The 18,782-nt window shown below is 52.0% G+C and overlaps 1 protein-coding gene across 6 annotated transcripts; it reads right to left on the minus strand.

The window, feature by feature from the left end:
- LOC142432791 (uncharacterized) lies at nt 1-18,375 on the minus strand. Of its 6 annotated transcripts, none has more exons than XM_075538074.1 (5): nt 17,799-18,176; nt 14,921-14,996; nt 9,131-9,204; nt 7,861-7,987; nt 1-6,136 (listed from the first exon to the last, which is right to left on the minus strand). In XM_075538074.1, the coding sequence occupies exons 1-5, from the start codon at nt 17,952-17,954 to the stop codon at nt 4,251-4,253; spliced, it is 2,319 nt and encodes a 772-aa protein (XP_075394189.1). In that variant the 5' UTR covers nt 17,955-18,176; the 3' UTR covers nt 1-4,250. The 6 variants fall into 6 exon arrangements, with proteins under 6 accessions (XP_075394189.1, XP_075394193.1, XP_075394192.1 ...); XM_075538078.1 differs by lacking the exon at nt 17,799-18,176 and adding an exon at nt 9,361-9,436; XM_075538077.1 differs by lacking the exons at nt 9,131-9,204; nt 17,799-18,176 and adding an exon at nt 18,221-18,375.
- Between the last annotated feature and the right edge of the window lie 407 nt (nt 18,376-18,782).

Genomic DNA, 18,782 nt, shown 5'->3' on the forward strand with positions numbered 1-18,782 from the left:
GATATTTTTAATCTTTTAATCATGATTCCCATATCACAGTTTCACTGTGTGTATGTATATCTCCTCCCAAACAGTGCATTACCACAAAAAGGGCAGATCAGTTCTGTCCCAGAAATGAATAAATCTGATACAAGGACCAAACTCTCAAAAGCTTCTCTTTGGTTATTTCTTCCATGGTGGTGGGGAAAAAAATGAGGTAGAGACCAGCATAGTATGCATGTCCTTAAAATATAGTATAGCTCCTACTCCAGCAGCTTTTTAATTTAATTTAAGCAGCTTTGTTTTTAAAAAATAAACCACTGCAGTCAGAAGACAAGCAAATCAAATCTGGAAGAAAATATCAGCTATCTTTAGAATGATTGGAGCAGGGAATGTGCGGATGTGCTTTATACAATTGATGTATGTATATGTATGGATTGTGATAAGAGTTGTATGAGCCCCTAATAAAATGTAAAAAAAGAAAAGGAAAAAAGAAAATGATGAGGGCAAAGAATGTACAGATGTGCTTTATACAATTGATGCATGTATATGTATGGATTATGAGAAGAGTTGTATGAGCCCCTAATAAAATTTTTTTTAATCAGCTATCTATGATGAATTAAAGGTTGGTAAGAAATTTTTCATTGGTAATGCAGTATTAAGTCTTCCTAGTGACGGTCCTAGAACTCCCCCAAAATGCTTTGGGTTGGACAACACAAATGAGGTGCCCATGACCCACCAAGGACAGTCCTGCTAACACACAGTAGGTCCATGGAGCCCTTATACTGGGCACTGGTCAGTGTTGTTGCTCGGCTCGGCTTTAGAGGAGCCAATCCCAGAAAACTGCACTACCATCGAGAGAGAGCCGGGAGTGTAGGGGAGCCTTTTGGACCCGGAGACCCTGCTCTGAAAACCCCCTAAATACAGGAGGCAGAAGGAGCTGTAACACTGGGCGCAGCGGCCAACACAGCAGCACCCAGGGTCAGAGACACAGTGGTAGAACCAGGGCACTTGTATACGTCTGGTGGGTTCCCCATACCATGAACGCTGCTACAAGTGTGGTGGCCCAGAGTCCCACAGAGCTGAACGACTTCCTTCAGGAGGCTTGCTGGCCCAATTGGGTGCCCAGTGGCACCACTTGATGAATCATGAAAGCGATCTTTGTATCAGAGTCTGGCAGAGGCCAGGCTGTGTGTGTGTGGGGGGGAGGGGGGAGTGAGGATGTGGCAGTTACATAATCTGTCTAGCCTGTCAATCAGGTTGAAACTTGATGAGCTCATTTGGGAGGTGCAAACAGAAAAATGGCTCGCTGGAAGCTAGATACAGGCTCGTTGCTGCGAGACAGCTACACTGATGGAGCCAGAGGCCTGGAGCTGGAGGAGCCACGTGGAGATAGATCCAAGCCAGTGTTGAGATGCTTCCACCGCCACTGGATCCACAAGACTTCCAGTCACTGGCTGGTGATCCTCCTGCATTCAGCATTACTGCATGGCTGCGTGAGTCTCAAGGATTTATAGACTGGTATTGGGCATAAGGGCTCGTATCAGACTTCTAGACTTAATTTGGTTCGGGCTGGGATGTTTTAATATAAAATCACTCTTTGATATAAAGTTCTTTCTTGTACACATTAGTGTCTATGATTTGGTTTCTCTAGTTAACCCGGACTAACACAGGGGTCCTACAGCAATCGCTGAGCCACATTCCTGGTGCAAGTGTCTTGAGAGGTTCCTGAGACTTCCAACTTCATCCTGGTGTGCTGTGTAAATCCATTGCTTTCCCAAACAACCCCGTGAGGGTGAGCTGTGGGCGACCCGTGTGCAGCCAGTACAGCCCATTACCAATCCCCGAAGAGGGATGTGTTGCTGGAAGAACAGCCGGTCTGGGGGCAAGGGCATGCAGACTGGGATTGTTTCTGTGCTCCACCTTGCACGACTTGGCCTTGGACTGCTGCAGTTCATGGTGATTCCCTCCCCCACTCTTCCAGGTAGGAGCAAGTCGCCGCCAGGCTGTGCCAGCAGGTAAGACTCCTGATGCTTTCAGATGGTTGAGGGGCAAAGCCCTGGAGCAAAACCCACTGACCATCCATTCAAATGTTAACAGGGAGGTGCTTACAGCAAGGGCTCAGCCAGGAGAACCACAAGACAGACTGCGGGCAGCATACTGATCTTTTGAGATATCTTTTGTTTGAGAGTAAAAAAATAACACCCCTCGTGAAGACAGAGGCTGTGGGAAGGACACTGCAATACACTGTTCTGTGCCATGGAGAGAATCCCACTTTATGCTGACCTTCTAGGACCGAAGGGGGCTGCTGCATTGGGTTTTCTAAGGCTGTAAGATTTAAGGGAGAGCTATCAAAAGATAAAGCATCTGGGGCCTTAAAGGCCTGAAGAAAAACAAGTGGCCACCTAGCTCAGAAGTAACAAAGCCAACATGGAAGAAGCACACCAGCCGGTGTGATCACAAGATGTCCAAAGGACCAGTTATCAGGCATCAAAAAACCAAAAATCATATCATTATAAATAAGGAGGAGTGCAGAGTGGCGACCCAAAGCCCATCTGTAAGCAACTGGACATCCCCTTACAGAAGGGCTGCGGTGCAATGTAGCAATGATGAAACATACATCTTTCCTCTAGTTCTTTAATGCTTCCTCCCCACCACTATCATGATCCCAATTCTACCTTACAAATCTGGCTAGACCAGAGGATGTACACTGGTACAGGTAAGAACTGGAAATAGAGGGAATCCAGGACAGATAAACCCCTCAGAACCAATAACGAAAGTAGCGATACCAGGAGAGTAAGGGGAAGGTGGGGTAGAAAGGGGGAACCGATGAGAAGGATCAACAGAAAAGTGGGTGAAGGGAGACGTCTGGCAGTGTAAGACATGACAAATAATAATAATTTATAAACTATCAAAGGTTTGGGGAGGGAGGGGCAAAAAAGGAGGAGCTGATACCAAGGACTCAAATAGAAAACAAACATTTTGAGAATGAAAATGGCAACAAATGTGCTTGACACAATAAACGGAAGTCTGGATTGTGATAAGAATTGTACGACACCCCCCCCCAAATAAAATGATTTTAAAAAGAAAAAAAATGACTTATGGGGAGAACATGTCCAGGGCTTTTCTCCCTGGGAGCCACCAAGGAATTCAAACCTCCCCCTCCGCTGTCCAGTACTTACCCGCTGCGTCACCAAGCCTCTTCTGGACAAGGGACTCCCCCTTGTACAACGACTGTCCATGTGTAAACTGTTTGAGTATTCCTGTGTTTATTGTCATCATTCTGGCTAAGGGATTGAGATCATGTACATTGTCTCTTTTTGACTCACTTAACAAAGAAAGCATGGGGCAAGCCACAGGCACGCAGCAGCCGAGTTCTGACCCTCGTGGAGTTTACATTCTAGCCGCTATCAATTTTGGTTGTTTCCCTCGTCACAAAACCAAAAAACCCAAGTCCCTGCCACCGAGTCAATCCCGTGGGTTTCGCTCACGGTGTCGAGCTGCTGGCTGCTGCCTTTGTTTGCTCAAACACGTCCCGTCCACCTTCCAACATTCTACTTTTGTTAAAAACCGGATCAAACGCTCATCCTTCCCAAGGCTTCTCTCTTGAGTGATCCCTCCAGTCTGCCCGAAGACCTTCCACTACACCACTTACAGAGGTTCTGCGATGCAGGCTTTGCTGAAAGGCAAGCTTTCGTACAATGAAGGTCAATAACTGTTTTCTCGAGAACCGAGGAAGACAAGGTCTCAGAGGACACGAGTCTCAGACAGCTTCGTGGTGCACAAGTCTTTCCAGTAAGGGTTCTCTGATGTTCCACTCTTATCCTGCTTCCCCGAAAGTAAGACATCCCCGAAAATAAGACCTACTCACAGTTTTGCCCCCCCCACTGAAATATAAGGCATCTCCCCCAAAATAAGATCTCCCCGAAAATAAGGCTCCCCCCAAACTACTGTAACTCTGGAGCATACAGGCGGGCGCCGCCATGCAGCTCACTGTTGGCTGCAGCGCAGCAAGAGCAGACAGGAAGTGTGAGGTCTCTTTTAATAAAATAAAACAATAAACCATAAATGCGTACCGTATTCTTTCTTCATGGAAAAATAGGCCATCCCCTGAAAATACGACCTAGCGCATCTTTGGGAGCACAAATTAATATAAGACACTGTCTTATTTTCGGGGAAACAGGGTACTACTTGCAGGATACTGATCACCAGGGTGGGCTTTGTGGTTCCTACCGTTTGCTCGCCCAGAACGTTACCAGCCATCTCACATCCTAGGGCTTCTCCGCCGTGTGGCCTCTCTGGTGAGCCTGGAGCTGTGACGACCGGCTGAAGACCCTGCCGCACTCATCGCACGCGTACGGTTTCTCCCCCGTGTGGACGCGCTCGTGGTGGTGGAGGCTGGAGGCGTGGCTGAAGTACTTCCCGCACGCCTCGCACTTGAACGGCTTCTCCTTGGTGTGGACGCGCTGGTGGGTCAGCAGGTTCTCACTCCACTTGAAGCTCTTGCCGCACGCCTCGCACTTGAACGGCTTGTCTCGGGTGTGGACCCGCTGGTGGGCCTGAAGGTTGGAGTTCTGGCAGAAACTCTTCCCGCACTCCTGGCACTTGAAGGGCTTCTCGCCCGTGTGGACTCGTCGATGGACCAAGAGATGGGCGGCCTGCCGGAAGCCGCTCCCACACTCCTCGCAGTAGTAGGGTTTCTCGCCCGTGTGGATTCTCCGATGGACGTGCAGATTGGGCTTGGTGCTGAAGGACTTCCCGCACTGTTCGCACCGGAATGGCCTCTCCCCGCTGTGGACCCGCTGATGGGTCACGAGGTGGGCGGCCTGCCGGAAGCCCGTCCCACACTCCTCGCAGGTGTACGACTTGACGCCCGTGTGGATTTTGCGGTGCGTGTGAAGATTCGACCGGCTGCTGAAGTACTTGCCGCACTCGGTGCACTTGAACGGCTTGACGCCGCTGTGCACGTTGTAATGGGCCAGAAGCTGCGAGGTGACCCTGAAGCCCTTGCCACACTCCTCGCAGGTGTAGGGCTTCTCGCCCGTGTGGATCCGGTAGTGGATCTGAAGATCCGCCCTGCTGCCGAAGCCCTTCCCACACGCCCCGCACTTGTGTGGCTTCTCGCGGGCGTGCGTCACCTGGTGAATCTGCAGTCTGGAGCTCCAGCTGAAGCCTTGCCCACACTCTTGGCACTTAAAGGGCTTCTCGGCACTGTGCAGCTTCTGGTGCGTTTTCAGGTAGGGGCTCTGACTGAAGCCCTTCCCGCACACGTCGCACTTGTAGGGTTTCTCGGCTGCCAGGAACCTCTGCGGGGCCGGGCGCTGCAAAGGCGGCAGGAAGCTTCTGCTGCACACCTCACACTTGGGAGGCCTCGCGCCCGCGTGAAGGCTCTGGAGACCCAGCGAGGGGCTGTAAGAGAACCCCGTCCCACAGCCCTCGCATTTGGAAGGCTTCTTCTCCACGTGGAGCAGGCCGTGGGCCGCAAGGGCGGTCCCATCAGGAAAGTCCTGACCGCACGCGTCGCATCGGAACGGGATTCCGCCAGTGTGGACTCGCTGATGTTCCTGGAGATCCGGAAGGCAAACAAAGTCCCACTCGCATTCCTCACAGTGGTAAAGGGTCTCTCTTTCGTGGCTTTTGCAATGAACATTCAGGGTGACTCTGCGCCTGAAGCGCTCCCCACATTCTTCGCACTTGTACGGCTTCTCCACGGTGTGCACGCTCAGGTGGCCCTGCAGCTGTGCGCTCTGGCTGAAGGCCATGTCACACTCGCCACACTTGAAGTGGTCCTTCCCCACGTGAACGCGCTGATGGGACCGGAGAACGGAGAGGTAGCGGAAGGTTTGTCCACATTCGCTGCACGTGTGAGACTTCCCTCCCGACAGCGCCCGCTGCGGAAGGTCACAGCCGGGGGCATCGCGGGAACGGTCTGGACACTCAGTGTACGGCGGGGGTTTCTCTCCCGGGTGATTGACAGCGGGTCCTCCCGCCACCGGAGAGGGCGAATCACCAACTCGGTAGAACTGAGACCTCTTCATCCTGGAATCTTGGGACCTGCCTAAGACGGTTGAAATCTGTCGCCAGATCCGAGAGCAGGAAAGGGTCTCGTGGGCTCCTGCCTGTGGAACAGTTCCCATCTGGGTCGGGACCTTTGCTCCTGTAAGGGCACAGAATTCAGACAGACAGACAGACAGGTGAAGGACAGGCAGCGGTTTCGAGATGTCACTCTCGGGTACAGGATAAGACCTTACTGGACCCTGAGAGGCGCACTGATCTCCCCCACTGAATAGCGTCTTGTGGAGAGCGGCCGATGCACAGCCACTATGCCACCGGGGCTCCTGTCCTTATTTGCATGACAAACTAAGACACGGGAGAAGAGAAAGAACGGCATTTTAAATGGACTGCTCAGACAAGGGCGCTCTCACGACGTTAAAAACGCAACAGAGAGAGGAAGGAGGAAGGAAGGAAAGAAGCCAGCCAGCCAGGAAAAAGTTCAGGTGACAGAGTATTCCAGGTAGAGAAAGAGGAAGTTAAAGGGGGGATGGAGTGATCTTGGGGTGGGGTGGGGTGGGCAGGGGGTTACCAGTGTCGGAATAAAAAAGGACGGTGAGTGGAGGCAAGGCTGACCTTGCCCTGTGGGTGTGGAGGTGGATTCTCCTCACTGATCTGGAGGAGGGGAGCCGCGGGCTCCATGCCATGGCGTCAATAAGAAGCCACCACGTGTTTGGGGCAGTGCGATTCTGTTTTCCACGGGCCGGCTTGGGGGCTACGTGGCAAACAGGATCACCAGCGGTAAGAGATGGGAACGCAGCACTCAGCACAAGGGCCACTGTGATAATTCGGGAAGACAGGTCTGGCCATTAGACCAGGGGGATGGCAACAGAGAAGGAGGAGACCTGGGGGCAGAGTCGGGTAGGCATTGGGCTGCCAGCAGCAAGGCCCCCAGATCAATCCCACCAGCCCGGGAGAAAGGCAAAGCCTTCTACTCCTGCGGAGACCACGGTCTCCAAAACCCATGGGGGCGGTTCTCCCTCGTCCTCTAGGGTCCCTTTGAGTCGATGGCAGGGAGTGTGGCCAGGCTTTTTTTTTTTCAGGGGGGGGCTGGTACATAGATTAGTTGGACCAATAAAGAAAAATTAAACTCCCGGTCATCAAGCGCATTCTGACTCATAGTGACCCTACAGGACAAGGTCGAACTCTAAGGAGTCCCAGTGGGTTGGCTCTGAGCTCACTTCCCGTTTCTCTGGGTTACGGTGGTGCAGTGAGTCAGTCTCAGCCAACACCTGAGAGGTTGGCCCTTTGAATTCCTAGGCTGTTCTGGGGGAGCACCATGAGGCAGTCTGCCTCCACGTCGATTCCAGCCCGGGAAATCCTACAGGGCGGGTCTACTCTGCCCTACTGGGTGGCTGTGAGCCCAAACAGACCCGGTGGCAATGGTTTGGGTCTGAGGCTGGTGAGCGAGACACAACTAGCATCGTGCATTTGGATTTTCCATTTCTGCCGCGGAGTCCCGAAGGTAATCGGAAGCAATGTTTGGAACACATTTTCTTCTGAGAAGACACACTCGAAGAAATGCTATTTCTTTTCAAACCCAGAGCAGTACACAAAATACATATGACACTAAAGTGTCGGTTAGCCTGATGCAAAACCAAGCCTTCGTGACGCCCACGGACTCTCAGGCCACCCAGGCCTCCGGCCGGACCTGGAAGGACGCTGCGCTTCTCCCTTCCTAATGCATTTGATGAGTTTCCTGTTTTATTTCATTAAAAAATTATCGACCGGAGAGTCACAGGCCAAACCAAGGTCACCAATCGTCCTGAGACCCGTTCAAACCCCTGACAATCTGAGCTCAAAGGCATCCCAGAGGGAGGCTGCCCTCACCCACGGACACCAGGTTCCGGAAGTTCTCCACCATCACATCCTGGTACAGCTTCTTCTGGGCGGGGTCCAGCAGCCCAAGCTCCTCCTCGCTGAAGACCAGAGCCACGTCCTTGAATGTGACTGATTCCTGCAACATCAAGGCCACACAGACCCAGCGTGAGAACTATCCTCCCTCTGTAACGTGTGGGAGGAGTGGGGACTGGGGGGAAACGGGTCTAGATTCTGAAGACTACGCGCCCGAGGATTTTCTGCGCTTTAATGTCTTCTGAGGCTCTACAGCAGGGGTCCTCAAACTTTTAAAATAGGGGGCCAGTTCACTGTCCCTCAGACCCATTGGAGGGCCGGACTATAGTTAAAAAAAAACAAAACCTATGAACAAATTCCTATGCACACTGCACATTATCTTATTTTGAAGTAAAAAAACAAAAGGGAGAAAAACAGCCAGCAGGCCGGGAAAATGTCCTCAGTGGGCCGCATGTGGCCCACGGGCTGTAGTTTGAGGACCCCTACTCTACACGGACATTCCCTAGCCTCACCCAGCGTGTAGCGTGTCACAGTGAAACATCAAGTATCCGGGGCCTTGTCCAAATCATGCAATCCTTACGGGTAACGTGGGCAGGAGCCACACGCCGCAGGAAACAGCAAGTAAGCTACCTCCCGCCCCCCCTACTACCTGCTTACCCCCACCCCCGGGGTAAGCAGGCCCTTGTTTTCAGGGCTAGCTACAGAAAGGAACGGACTCTTGGTGGCACACGGGTTAAGCATCGGGCCACTCAAGAGGTTGGTGGTTTGGACCCACCCAATGCTCCACGGGAGAATGAACGATGACAGTCCACTTCCTTAAGGGTTTACTGCCTGGGAAACCCTACGGATCAAGGCTACTCTGGTCCGTATGTTGGAATTGACTAGACGGTACTGGGGTGTTTTGGTTTGGGTCAGCGAGGTAACCCCTAAAACTCACACAGCTGCATGCTGGGGTGGGCACGCGCGGTTTACTGTTGATGCGGCCTGTCGACTGCTTCAGAACAGCTGGTGGTTCCAGTCTCGGGTGAATTTGGTAACACCCACCCCACCACACACTGCCTCTGCTCACATGTTTGTTTAAGACTGGCCAAACGCGCAAGCACTTCGTACTGTCTTGTCTTCGACAACATGTAGCTCAGCGCTCTCGACTCTCAAAGGACACACCACACCCACGAGTTCCAACACGGAATGCACTGCACTGCAGCTGCCATGCCCGAGCCCCAGAGATCTACCACCTGTCCCTTACCAGCCTGGGACCTCGGTCACGCTCCCCTGTGCAGCTTGGTCTTCTCTGTGTACAATACTTTGTGCGATGTGAATCTTTTAAAAATAAACGAGGAAAAATACATGTATCTATACACACACATATCATTTTTAGCAGTGTGAGACCGTTAAGGTTTATTGTGCCAACCTGGCCAATAAACACATGTGGGGTTAATTGAAGGGCACAGGGATAAAAGGCTTGGCGAGCCTCACCTTTCTGGTTCTCTGGTCTCTTGTTCTCTGATGGTCAGACCAGGGTGCAGCTGCTGCAGCTGGCAAAGCTCACTTCCTACGAGACATCCCCAAGGAGAAGCCACATGGACCTACCCCGATGCAGCCCTGGGTGCTGGAGCAGCCGTGTGGAGACCGCTGCCAGCTCTGAGATGCTTACACATTCACTGACTCAGCTTTCCTCCTGCAGCCGGCATCATTGCATCTGTTTTGTGAGATGGAGGAGGACTTTGTGGACTGGTGTCGGACATATGGGTTAATGTTGAACTTGTGGGCTTGGGCAGCACGGGGTTGGGATGCTTTCTTGATGCGCACTTACCCTTTATATAAAACGCTCTCTTCTACATACGAGTTTCTGTGGACTTGTTTCCCTAGTCTACCCAGACTAACACACCGCAGATGGGACTGAAGTGGAGCTTAATAAACATCATCTGTTGTTCCCAAAGGAGCCCTGGCGGTGTAGTGGTTACTTGCTGGGCTGTGATCCACACAGTTGGCAGTTCGAAACCGCCAGCAGGTCTGCAGGAGAAAGGCTGGGCTTTCTAATCCCATGAACAGTTACAGTCTCGGAAACCCGGGGGTGGGGCGGGGGGGTTCTCCAAGAGGCAGCACTGACTCGACAGTGGGTTCTATTTTGAAGTCTGGCACAGTGGTTATGCACTGGACTGCTAACCACAGGTCAGCGGTTCGATACCACCAGCCGCTCCACTCCTCCTACTCCTACGAGTTACAGACTCAGAAACCCACAGGGGCCGTTCTAGCCTGTCCTCTTAGGTGGCGCTGAGTCGGCATCCACTCGAGGGCTGTGAGTTGGGTCTGGCAGGGTTGGGGTTGGTCCTAAAGGGTGAGTTTTCCACATCAAACGCTGTCCGTGTCCCTGGAACTCGCCTCTGTGAGCCAGGCAGCCTTCTAGGCAGCAGGAAGTTGTTTCTGAAGGCACCCTTCGGGTGCCAGAGGGGTGCTGGTGCCAATGTGGGCCTCGAGTTGGGTGCTATCCTCAAGGTCAGTAGTTGGAAGCTACTGGCCACTCTGTGGGAGAAAGATGAGGCTTTCGATTCCTGTACAGACGTAGAGTCTCAGAAACGCACCGGGGGTGTTCTACTCTGTCCTGTGAGAGGGTTGCTAAGAGCCAGGAGGAGCTCAGGGGCAGTAGGGTTGGTTTGCCTCTTGGGTGGCTCCATGGGAGGACCTATGGGGAAGGAACTACCTGCTCCCGGACAGAAGGACCTCCTTGCACTGGCCCTTTTTATGGTAGAGACCACTGCCACTTATTGTGAAACTACTTTCGGTACCATCTTCCTTGTTAAGTGTTTCTCTGCCAGCCCCTACGCTAGGATGGGCATTTCAGGTCTCGGGATGGCCCGTGTCCTGCGGTTATTTAAGCAGTCTCAAGCAACACTCAACAGCAGCCAGGGGTTTAAATTCCGAATGGGAGGTCGCACCTGCAAAGTTTCTAGCCCGATTTTCTTCAGTTGCTGAAGGGCAGAGTTCCCCAGGCCTTTGCCCCCAGTTCCCATCTGTAAAGCAGGTTTGGCAGACACCACCGAAATCATGTCTAAACAGAGACCATAAGGACCTCACAGCATGAAGAGTGAGACCAATTTTCCCCCCCTCTGGCCCTATTTGAACGTAGGCTTCTTCCCCATGGTTTAATGAAGGGGAGCCAGCAGTATTTCTAGATGTGGACTCTGCTCACCCAAATCCAAACGGGACCATCAAACACGGGGCCTCCTGCTTACCCCTGGGCTAAGTAGCAACAGTGACTGGGCTTTGTCGTCTCCTGAGTGGCCCCTGCCCAATGTCTCTCTAGAAATGTCACTGTTTGGGCAGGACCTGGATTTTTTTCTTTTTACATTAACTTTGTACTATGAATTGGATTGGGTGGAGGTTTACAGAGCAAATCTGTTTTCTAAACATTGTGGGGAACTAACTCTGAGGGAATGAGGACGAGGACTGTATTCCCTAACTTATCACAGAGGGATTCTTGGAAAGCTGGTATTCCACGGTAGGAAAGTCTCCACTTTGGTAAGTTAGAGACAAAGTCCAAGTCCATGATCCTGCTTTAAATATCGTTCCCACAGATTCTCCCCTAACAGCTGTGCTGCCTTGAAGTGAGCACCTGGTTGATTCTGTCTCCCTGTGGAAGCAGACAGCATCCTTTTGCTCTCTCTTCCTGCAGTGACACCCAATCCCCCTTGTACCTTCCCCCAATGCAGGTGTTAGGTTTCCCCACCTGTGAGCTCAGGGACCTTACTGTAGCTACCACCCACCTTGTGACACATGTAACTGCTGAACATGCATGTAACAAGGCTGCCTATAAATGTCCCATGATAGTAAAGGCAATGTCTCTTCTCCTAGTTCCACATGGCCCATTAAGAGGGCTGAGGTGAGCACGCTACCACAAAATGTGTGGGACTCCTTTCTTCTACTCTCTCGCCTATCTTTCTTATCCTCTAGGACTTTGCTATCATGGTTTTTATATATGACCGCTGTACACGTGTGCCTACTGGCCCTTCAGTGGCTGGAGGCTGGTTTCCGCTGACAGGAGAGAAGAGATTTTAGGCCCCCTTAGTGTTGAGGGACACAGGTGTTTCTGTCAGTCCATCCAACTTCCTGTTGGTTCATCCAACTTCTTGTGAAGCTGCATGAGATCCTTCATCTCAACTCCAGCAATAGCCACTACACCCACCCCGATCTTAGCAGCCATCTAAAGAGCCTCTGTCTGGCTGGGATAGGTGCTTCCCTCCTCCCTCCAGGCCACTTCTCTCTCCTATGAACACCCTTTATTTCCTGCCTCTGTAAGGGCCACGTGGGAAATCTGTGCTCCCAGTTCCAACAAGACTTCTCCAATGGTTGCGATGCTCCACGGCAGCAGAGTTATAAGGGGTGTGCAGGTAAAAGGAGCTCCCCACCCCCTGTCCATTACCATATCTTTCATGGCCCTGGCCCGTGTAAGGGGCACACTCATTGGACAAATGTCCTGATCACCACAGAGCCCTTTAAGGGCCTGTCTAAGCAGCACATCAGTTGCTTTCTCTGGAGTGTTCCATTTAGACGGGGCAGAGACCATTTTCCTTTTCAAGGTAAATAAATCTCACTCTGAACTGCATCCAGTCCAGCAGGCTGGCTGACTCTTTAGAGGTGCCGTTCTCAACCTGTGGGTCTCGACCCCTTTGGGTGATTGAGCGACCCTCTCACAGGGGTCGCCAGATTCATCACAGTAGCAAAATGACAGGGATGAAGTAGCAACGAAAATAATTTTATGGTTGGGGGGCCACCGCCACATGAGGAACTGTCTGAAAGGGCGGCGGCATTAGGAAGGCTGAGAACCACTGCATTTGTGTGATCACTTGTGACTGTCCCACACTAAGCTGTGGGCCTTTCATCAACCCAAACCAACCCTGCTACTGCGACGCAGTCACAGATGAAGACGCCACCCCCTCAAAGAGCAGGTCTCACAACTCATTTCACAAACTGCTCCCCATGAAGCTGATGAAGCTAATCCACAAATCCAAGCACCTCTTTTACACTGTACCCCGAATTCTTGGATTTGCTTCTTGGATTTGCCCATTTCTTTACCGGACTAACGAGCTCTGGTAGCGTAGTGGTTCCATGCTGGGCGGCTACCTGGAAGGTCACAGTTCAAAACCACCAGCCATTCTGAGTGAGAAAGATGAGGCTTTCTACTCCTGTAGTCTCAGAAAGCCACAGGGGCAGTTCTACCCTGTCCTATCGAGTCCCCTTGAGTCAGAGTCCAGAATACCACTTCACATTCTTTAAAAAGAAAGCAACACAGAGAGATACCTACAGGGCAGGTTGTGGCTAGAGGACTCCCAGAGGCATTCCTCAGATCTTGAACAGAACCCACCAAGGTCAACGTTTATCTCAATGCCATGGGCACCTAAGACAAAGAGCCTGTTCCCCCAGTGCAGTGCTCCTCTTACAAAAACAATCTCCAAGAGCCTAAAAAACCAACTACTACTTCCAGACACCGGTGAGAATGTAAGGGAGCGGGGGAGCTGGATTAGTAGATGCAGGGCTAGAACAGAAAGATCTAGAATGAGCACACACTATGAAAAATGTAACCAATTTCACGGAACGGGCTGTGCCAATACGGTTGAGTTTGGGAGCACATAATGAAGGCGGGAGGGGGGAGGGAGCCCGGATCCAGGCTGCACAGCTCGTTTTGGGGGTGATTCAACCATGGGGGAGGGAATGCTCTAAGATGACATCCTGGAGATTGGACCATGCCCCCTTGATATGACTGAATACAACTGAACAATTCAATTCTATGATATGTAAACGAAGTGCCAATAAAACTGTTAGGGAAAAAAATTGCTGAACGGGAAACTATATTAATATGTCTGAATTCACTAAAAACACAATACATTGATTAAAAACAGTAAAATTCCTCAGCGACCAAACTGCGGAAACAGTTCTAGAGACAGTGAAAGAAAAGGTGCAGCAGATCCGCTGGGAAATGTAGTCAGCAAGTTTCACAACAAGAACCGAAACATGGAAAACCGGGCATGAGATGTATTTCATGAAGGAAAACCATTTCTACAACTACACGTGGAAAAGACGGGAGAAAACAGAAATGTGGGAAACAGAAAGATTTCTTCCAACTTGTCTCCCCCAAACAGAGGCCAAATTTAGCTGCTTGCTGAACGTGATAAACGCTTGGAGGTCAAGGAAAGCAGGTCCTCCCTAAGGGTTACCAGCCATCTAGAGCAATCAGACTGTATAGCTGTATAGTCTGTCCCACCCTAAGTAGGGCCCACTCCCTTCTGGTAAGCATAGTAGTAGATTGTTTCCCCCCCCCCCCCCCCGGAAGGCACCCAGGGAGGTCAAGCCCACTCAAGGGGGACCAAGGTTAGGCTGCCATATTGCATCTAGGGCCCGCCCATCTTATCACACGTGTACCTTAGTCCCTCCCCTTCCCATCACATGCACACCCCAGCTCATCCCCTTCCTGTCACGCTTATGCCTATTGTACAGCCCCTTCCTGTGACTGTGGTTACCTGTAATCACACCCCTAAGCATGTATAGGCCTTGGCCAGAAGTAAAAAGACTCCTGCCCTCTCAGCCCGTGATGGGCATGGACCTGGCTGTAGAGATCATGGCCGTCCCGGAGGTGAGCATGCTACCATGAAATATGTGTGACTCCTTTACTGTACTTTCTCTCCTATCTCTATTCTCTATGACTTTCTTATGCTCTATCTATACCATTTATAATCTTTATATGCCATAATCGTACAATTGCGCTTACCGAACCCGTGATTAGTTGTGGGGGGCTGGCTTCCCCCACACAGAGCTATTTGGTGAGTAGAGGATTCGCTGTGAGAAAGGTTCAGTCCACCTCCTTTTATTTTTTGAGGGGATTAAAAAAAAAACTAACTTAAAAAGAAAAACGACCTAAACCAAAGCTAGCCCCAAACAAAAAAAGCACTTGGCAAGCAGCAGATCCGCACACATCAGAGACAGCTGTCCAATCTGAGCCGTGAGGCAGACTTTTAAGAAGCAAAAGGTAAGCTCTACTCACTGGGAGTGTGCTCATTTTTCTTCCTACTCCTGGTGAGGCAGAGAGGCCTGGGATCCGCAGTCCTGGGAGCACTGACCTACGGAGGGAGGAGAGACATTCAGAGGTGGCCAAGGATATCGCTCACTTTCATGACCATTTCCCTTGAAACAGCCGTGAAGCCCCTTCCTCTGGAGCAGCTGTGGCTGTACCCAGCTTGATGTGCGGGGCCAGGTGTAGACACCTGATGCCCGTGGATACATTTCAATTCGAACTCAGCGAACACTCTTCCGCTGCACGCACTGGGCCAGTCACCAATGCTGCCTTGTGGCCTTGAAAACAGCAATTGATTTTGTGAGGACAGACTGTGAGACGGCAACACAACGTACCCAACAAAAGCCTGCCTTATGGTCAACACACAGGTGGGTTCCAAGCCGGGTGGCTTCTCACTCGCTGTGTCGTGTTGGGCAAATGGATGACAACTTTGCCTCCACTCGGCCATCTGTGAAAATGGAAGGCCAAGAGCACCCCGACAGGACTGTTGCCAAGGCAAAAACCACCTAGAATGCTAACAGGATTCTTGTAGCTTCGCAGGTAGAGAAAAGTCCAAGGCAGTCTACAGTACAGAATTATCCTTAAATACGCAATTTCTACAAAGAAGCTCGGTAAGGTGCGTTGACTTCCGTCAATTATTTCTGTAAAATGAAGGTCCCCTGTATCTTCTGAAGTCTTTTACACAGACGTGACTGTGTCCCCTACTGGATCGCTGCCTTCTCACCCAGTCCTACTCAGATGTGCTCTCCTACCAGCCTAGACATCACCATCTCTACCCCCAAGCTGCCCTTTCTGAGAAGGGGGGCTGGGGAGAGAGAGGAGGCTGTGCATTCCAATCATGGCCTCATGGCCCCCTGAGACAGCACTTCATTCTCCCTCTGACCTGCCAGCAGCAGCCCCCTCCTTCCTCAGGAGAGAGGTCAGAAGGGCCCAGGAACGTCCAGCCTCCTACAGGACTCAGCGTGAAGAGCCAGGTCACGGCAGGGGGAGCTCTGACTGCAATCCTGCAGCCTGTGAGTGCAGAATGAAGAAATGGAAGCAGGCAGGAGTCGCTCTCCCATGAATCTGTGCGCACCCAGAAGGAGCTTCTGTTTAGAGAACTAACACCCACACACATCAAGTCGATTTTGATTGGCAGCCACCCTCTACAGCAGCAGTTCTCAACTTGTGGGTCGCGACCCATTCAGGGGTCAATCGACCCTTTCACAGGGGTTGGTCAATTCATCACAGCAAAATGACAGTGATGAAGCAGCAACGAAAATAACCTTATGGTGGGGAAGGGGGTCCCTACCACATGAGGAAATGCATGAAAGGGTGGCGGCATTAGAAGTAGAAGGTTGAGAACCACCGCTCTACAGGGTTTTTCAAGGCTGGGCATCTTTACCGGAGCCAAAAGCATTGTCTTTCTCCCAAGAACCACTGGCGATTGTGAATCCTGGGCCTTGCAGGATGCCCGGCAGCGCCACTACACTAAGGCTCCTTTAAGGAAACCACGAGGACTCAGCTGAGGTTACTTATTTGTATGTGGCTAATATGGGCACATGAAAATCACTGGACAAGGGCAGATGATCCCTTCAGGTCCAGTGGTGAGAGTGGCGATACTGGGAGGGTGGAGGGTGGGATGGAAAGGGGGAATCAATTGCAAGGACAACAGAAAAGTAGGTGAAGGGAGACATCGGACAGTGCAAGATATGACTAAATAATAATTTATAAATTATCAAGGGTTCATGAAGGAGGGGGGAGTGGGGGAAAATGAGGAGCTGATGCTAGGGATTTAGGTTAAAAACAAATGTTTTGAGAATGACGATGGCAATGAATGTACAAATGTGCTTTCCACAATGGATGTATGTATGGATTGTGATAAGAGTTGTATGAGCCCCTAATAAAACGATTTTAAAAAATCCCTGGACAATACAGCAACCTCCACATGTACAATTCACTGGCGTAGCGGTTATGCCTTGGGCTGCAAACTGCAAGGTCAGCGGTTCGAAACCAGCTCAGGAGAGATGGGCAGGGCTTTCCACTGGGGTCAAGCCAGGGCGTACAGTCTCAGAAGCCCACAGGGACAGCTCTACCCTGCCCTATCGGGTCACTATGACTCGGCACTGCCTCCATGGCAGGGAGTGTTTGCCATTCATTCCAGTTTTCATGAGGCTTTAAGGAATCGGAAACGCAGTGGTAAGTATCCCTCTGGCTAATCTAGACCTGATAGTTGTGGACCACATCCTCTTTCTGAGCTCAGCTGGCATCCGGATACCGGCAAGGTCCAGGGTCTGGCCAGCCTCCCTCGTCATTTGCACAACACCTCAATTGCCCGGGAAACGTCCCAGGGCTACCATGGTCCTTAAAGGAAATGATGCTAAGACTGAGGTAAACTTAAACTCTCGGCACCAACCAAACCGGATAGCAGTTAACCAGTCTTATCACAGAGGGATGCGTGAACGGGACTTAATCATCATCCTGCCCATCTGGTCCTCAGTTGCCTACTTACCAACTGTGCGCCCAACCCATCTCAGGAAGGGGTGTACTAGTGCTTACAACCAGGAGGTCGCCCTGACTCACAATCAATCCGTCCTTGGCAATGGCTTTTTGATTAACAAAGAGACATCCATCACCATCCATCAAGGGGCCAGGAGTCGTGTGTCCGGGCTTTTACTTATTTATTTTTAGGGGCCTCTTGAAAATGTTTTTGTTTGCCCTCGAGTCGATTCTGACTCATAGCGACCCTTCCGAACAGAACCAAACTGCCCCGGAAGATTTTTTTTTAAGGCTCTCTAACATCCAGGGCAGCGGCTGGATCACCAGGTCGCCTCTCCTAAGGTGCAGTGGGTGTGTTTGCGCTGCTTACCTCTCGGTTAGGGGCCCCGGAGAAGCTGAGCCACGATGGGCTGCTAACCGCAAGGCCGGCAGTTCGCAACCACCGGCCGTGAGGCGTGAACCTCGGAAACCCACAATTGGGGGGGATAACGGAACTCCGTCCCAGGGACTCGCCATGAGTTGGCATCTATCTACTCGACGGCAGCGGGCGAGACCTCTCGGGGAGCGGCCAACTCTTGCGCCACGAGGGCCCTCGGCGAACCGAAAGCCGAATTGTGCAGAAATGCGCCGAGAGCCGCCGGGTGCGCGGGGGCCAAGTGCGCGGAGGCGGATGGGGACGCCGAGGGCCCGGAAGCCGCTCCCGCACGCCCGGCCCCGGCCCAGGGATGCGCGAACCGCCCCGGACTGGGCGCGTCTCCGCCGAACGCAAACCGCCGCCCTCGCCTTCCGAACCTCCGTGTCCGCCGCGGCGTCTGTCCATGAACGCCCGATCGTGGTCGCCAGGGGTCCCGAGCGCGAACCCGGGAAGTTTAGGAGGCTCTCCGCGCGGAGGAGGATGAACCATCATGATGAAAAGGCGACGCTCACGCGCCGGGAGCGGAAGTGCCCGCAAAAACAAAGCTGCAGGACTACGTTTCCCAGAATCCCGGACTACATTTCCCAGAATCCCGGACTTCATTTCCCAGAATGCCGGACTTCATTTCCCAGAATCCCGCACTCCCGCCGGCCGAGCGGAAGCGCCTGCGGCTCCTTTAAAAGAAAGGCGACCGGGCTGGTGTCCGCAGCCCGGGGAGGGGGTGGGGTGTAGCGGTTCAGCTTTCCGCTGCGGATCATCCGAACGTGAGTGGTTCGAGCCCAGGGAGCCCGCCCGTCCGCTCGGCGGGGTGAGGGCCTGCGATCTGCTCCCGTGAAAAGAGTACGACATGGAGCCCGCCCCCAAGGACACCCGTGGGGCCGCTAGGAGTGGAAACTCAACCAGGAGGACACACAGCAGTAATACTCTCAGGCTGAGGCT

The sequence above is a fragment of the Tenrec ecaudatus genome, chromosome 18 (genome assembly GCF_050624435.1).
Source record: "Tenrec ecaudatus isolate mTenEca1 chromosome 18, mTenEca1.hap1, whole genome shotgun sequence".
NCBI classification, from domain to species: domain Eukaryota; kingdom Metazoa; phylum Chordata; class Mammalia; order Afrosoricida; family Tenrecidae; genus Tenrec; species Tenrec ecaudatus.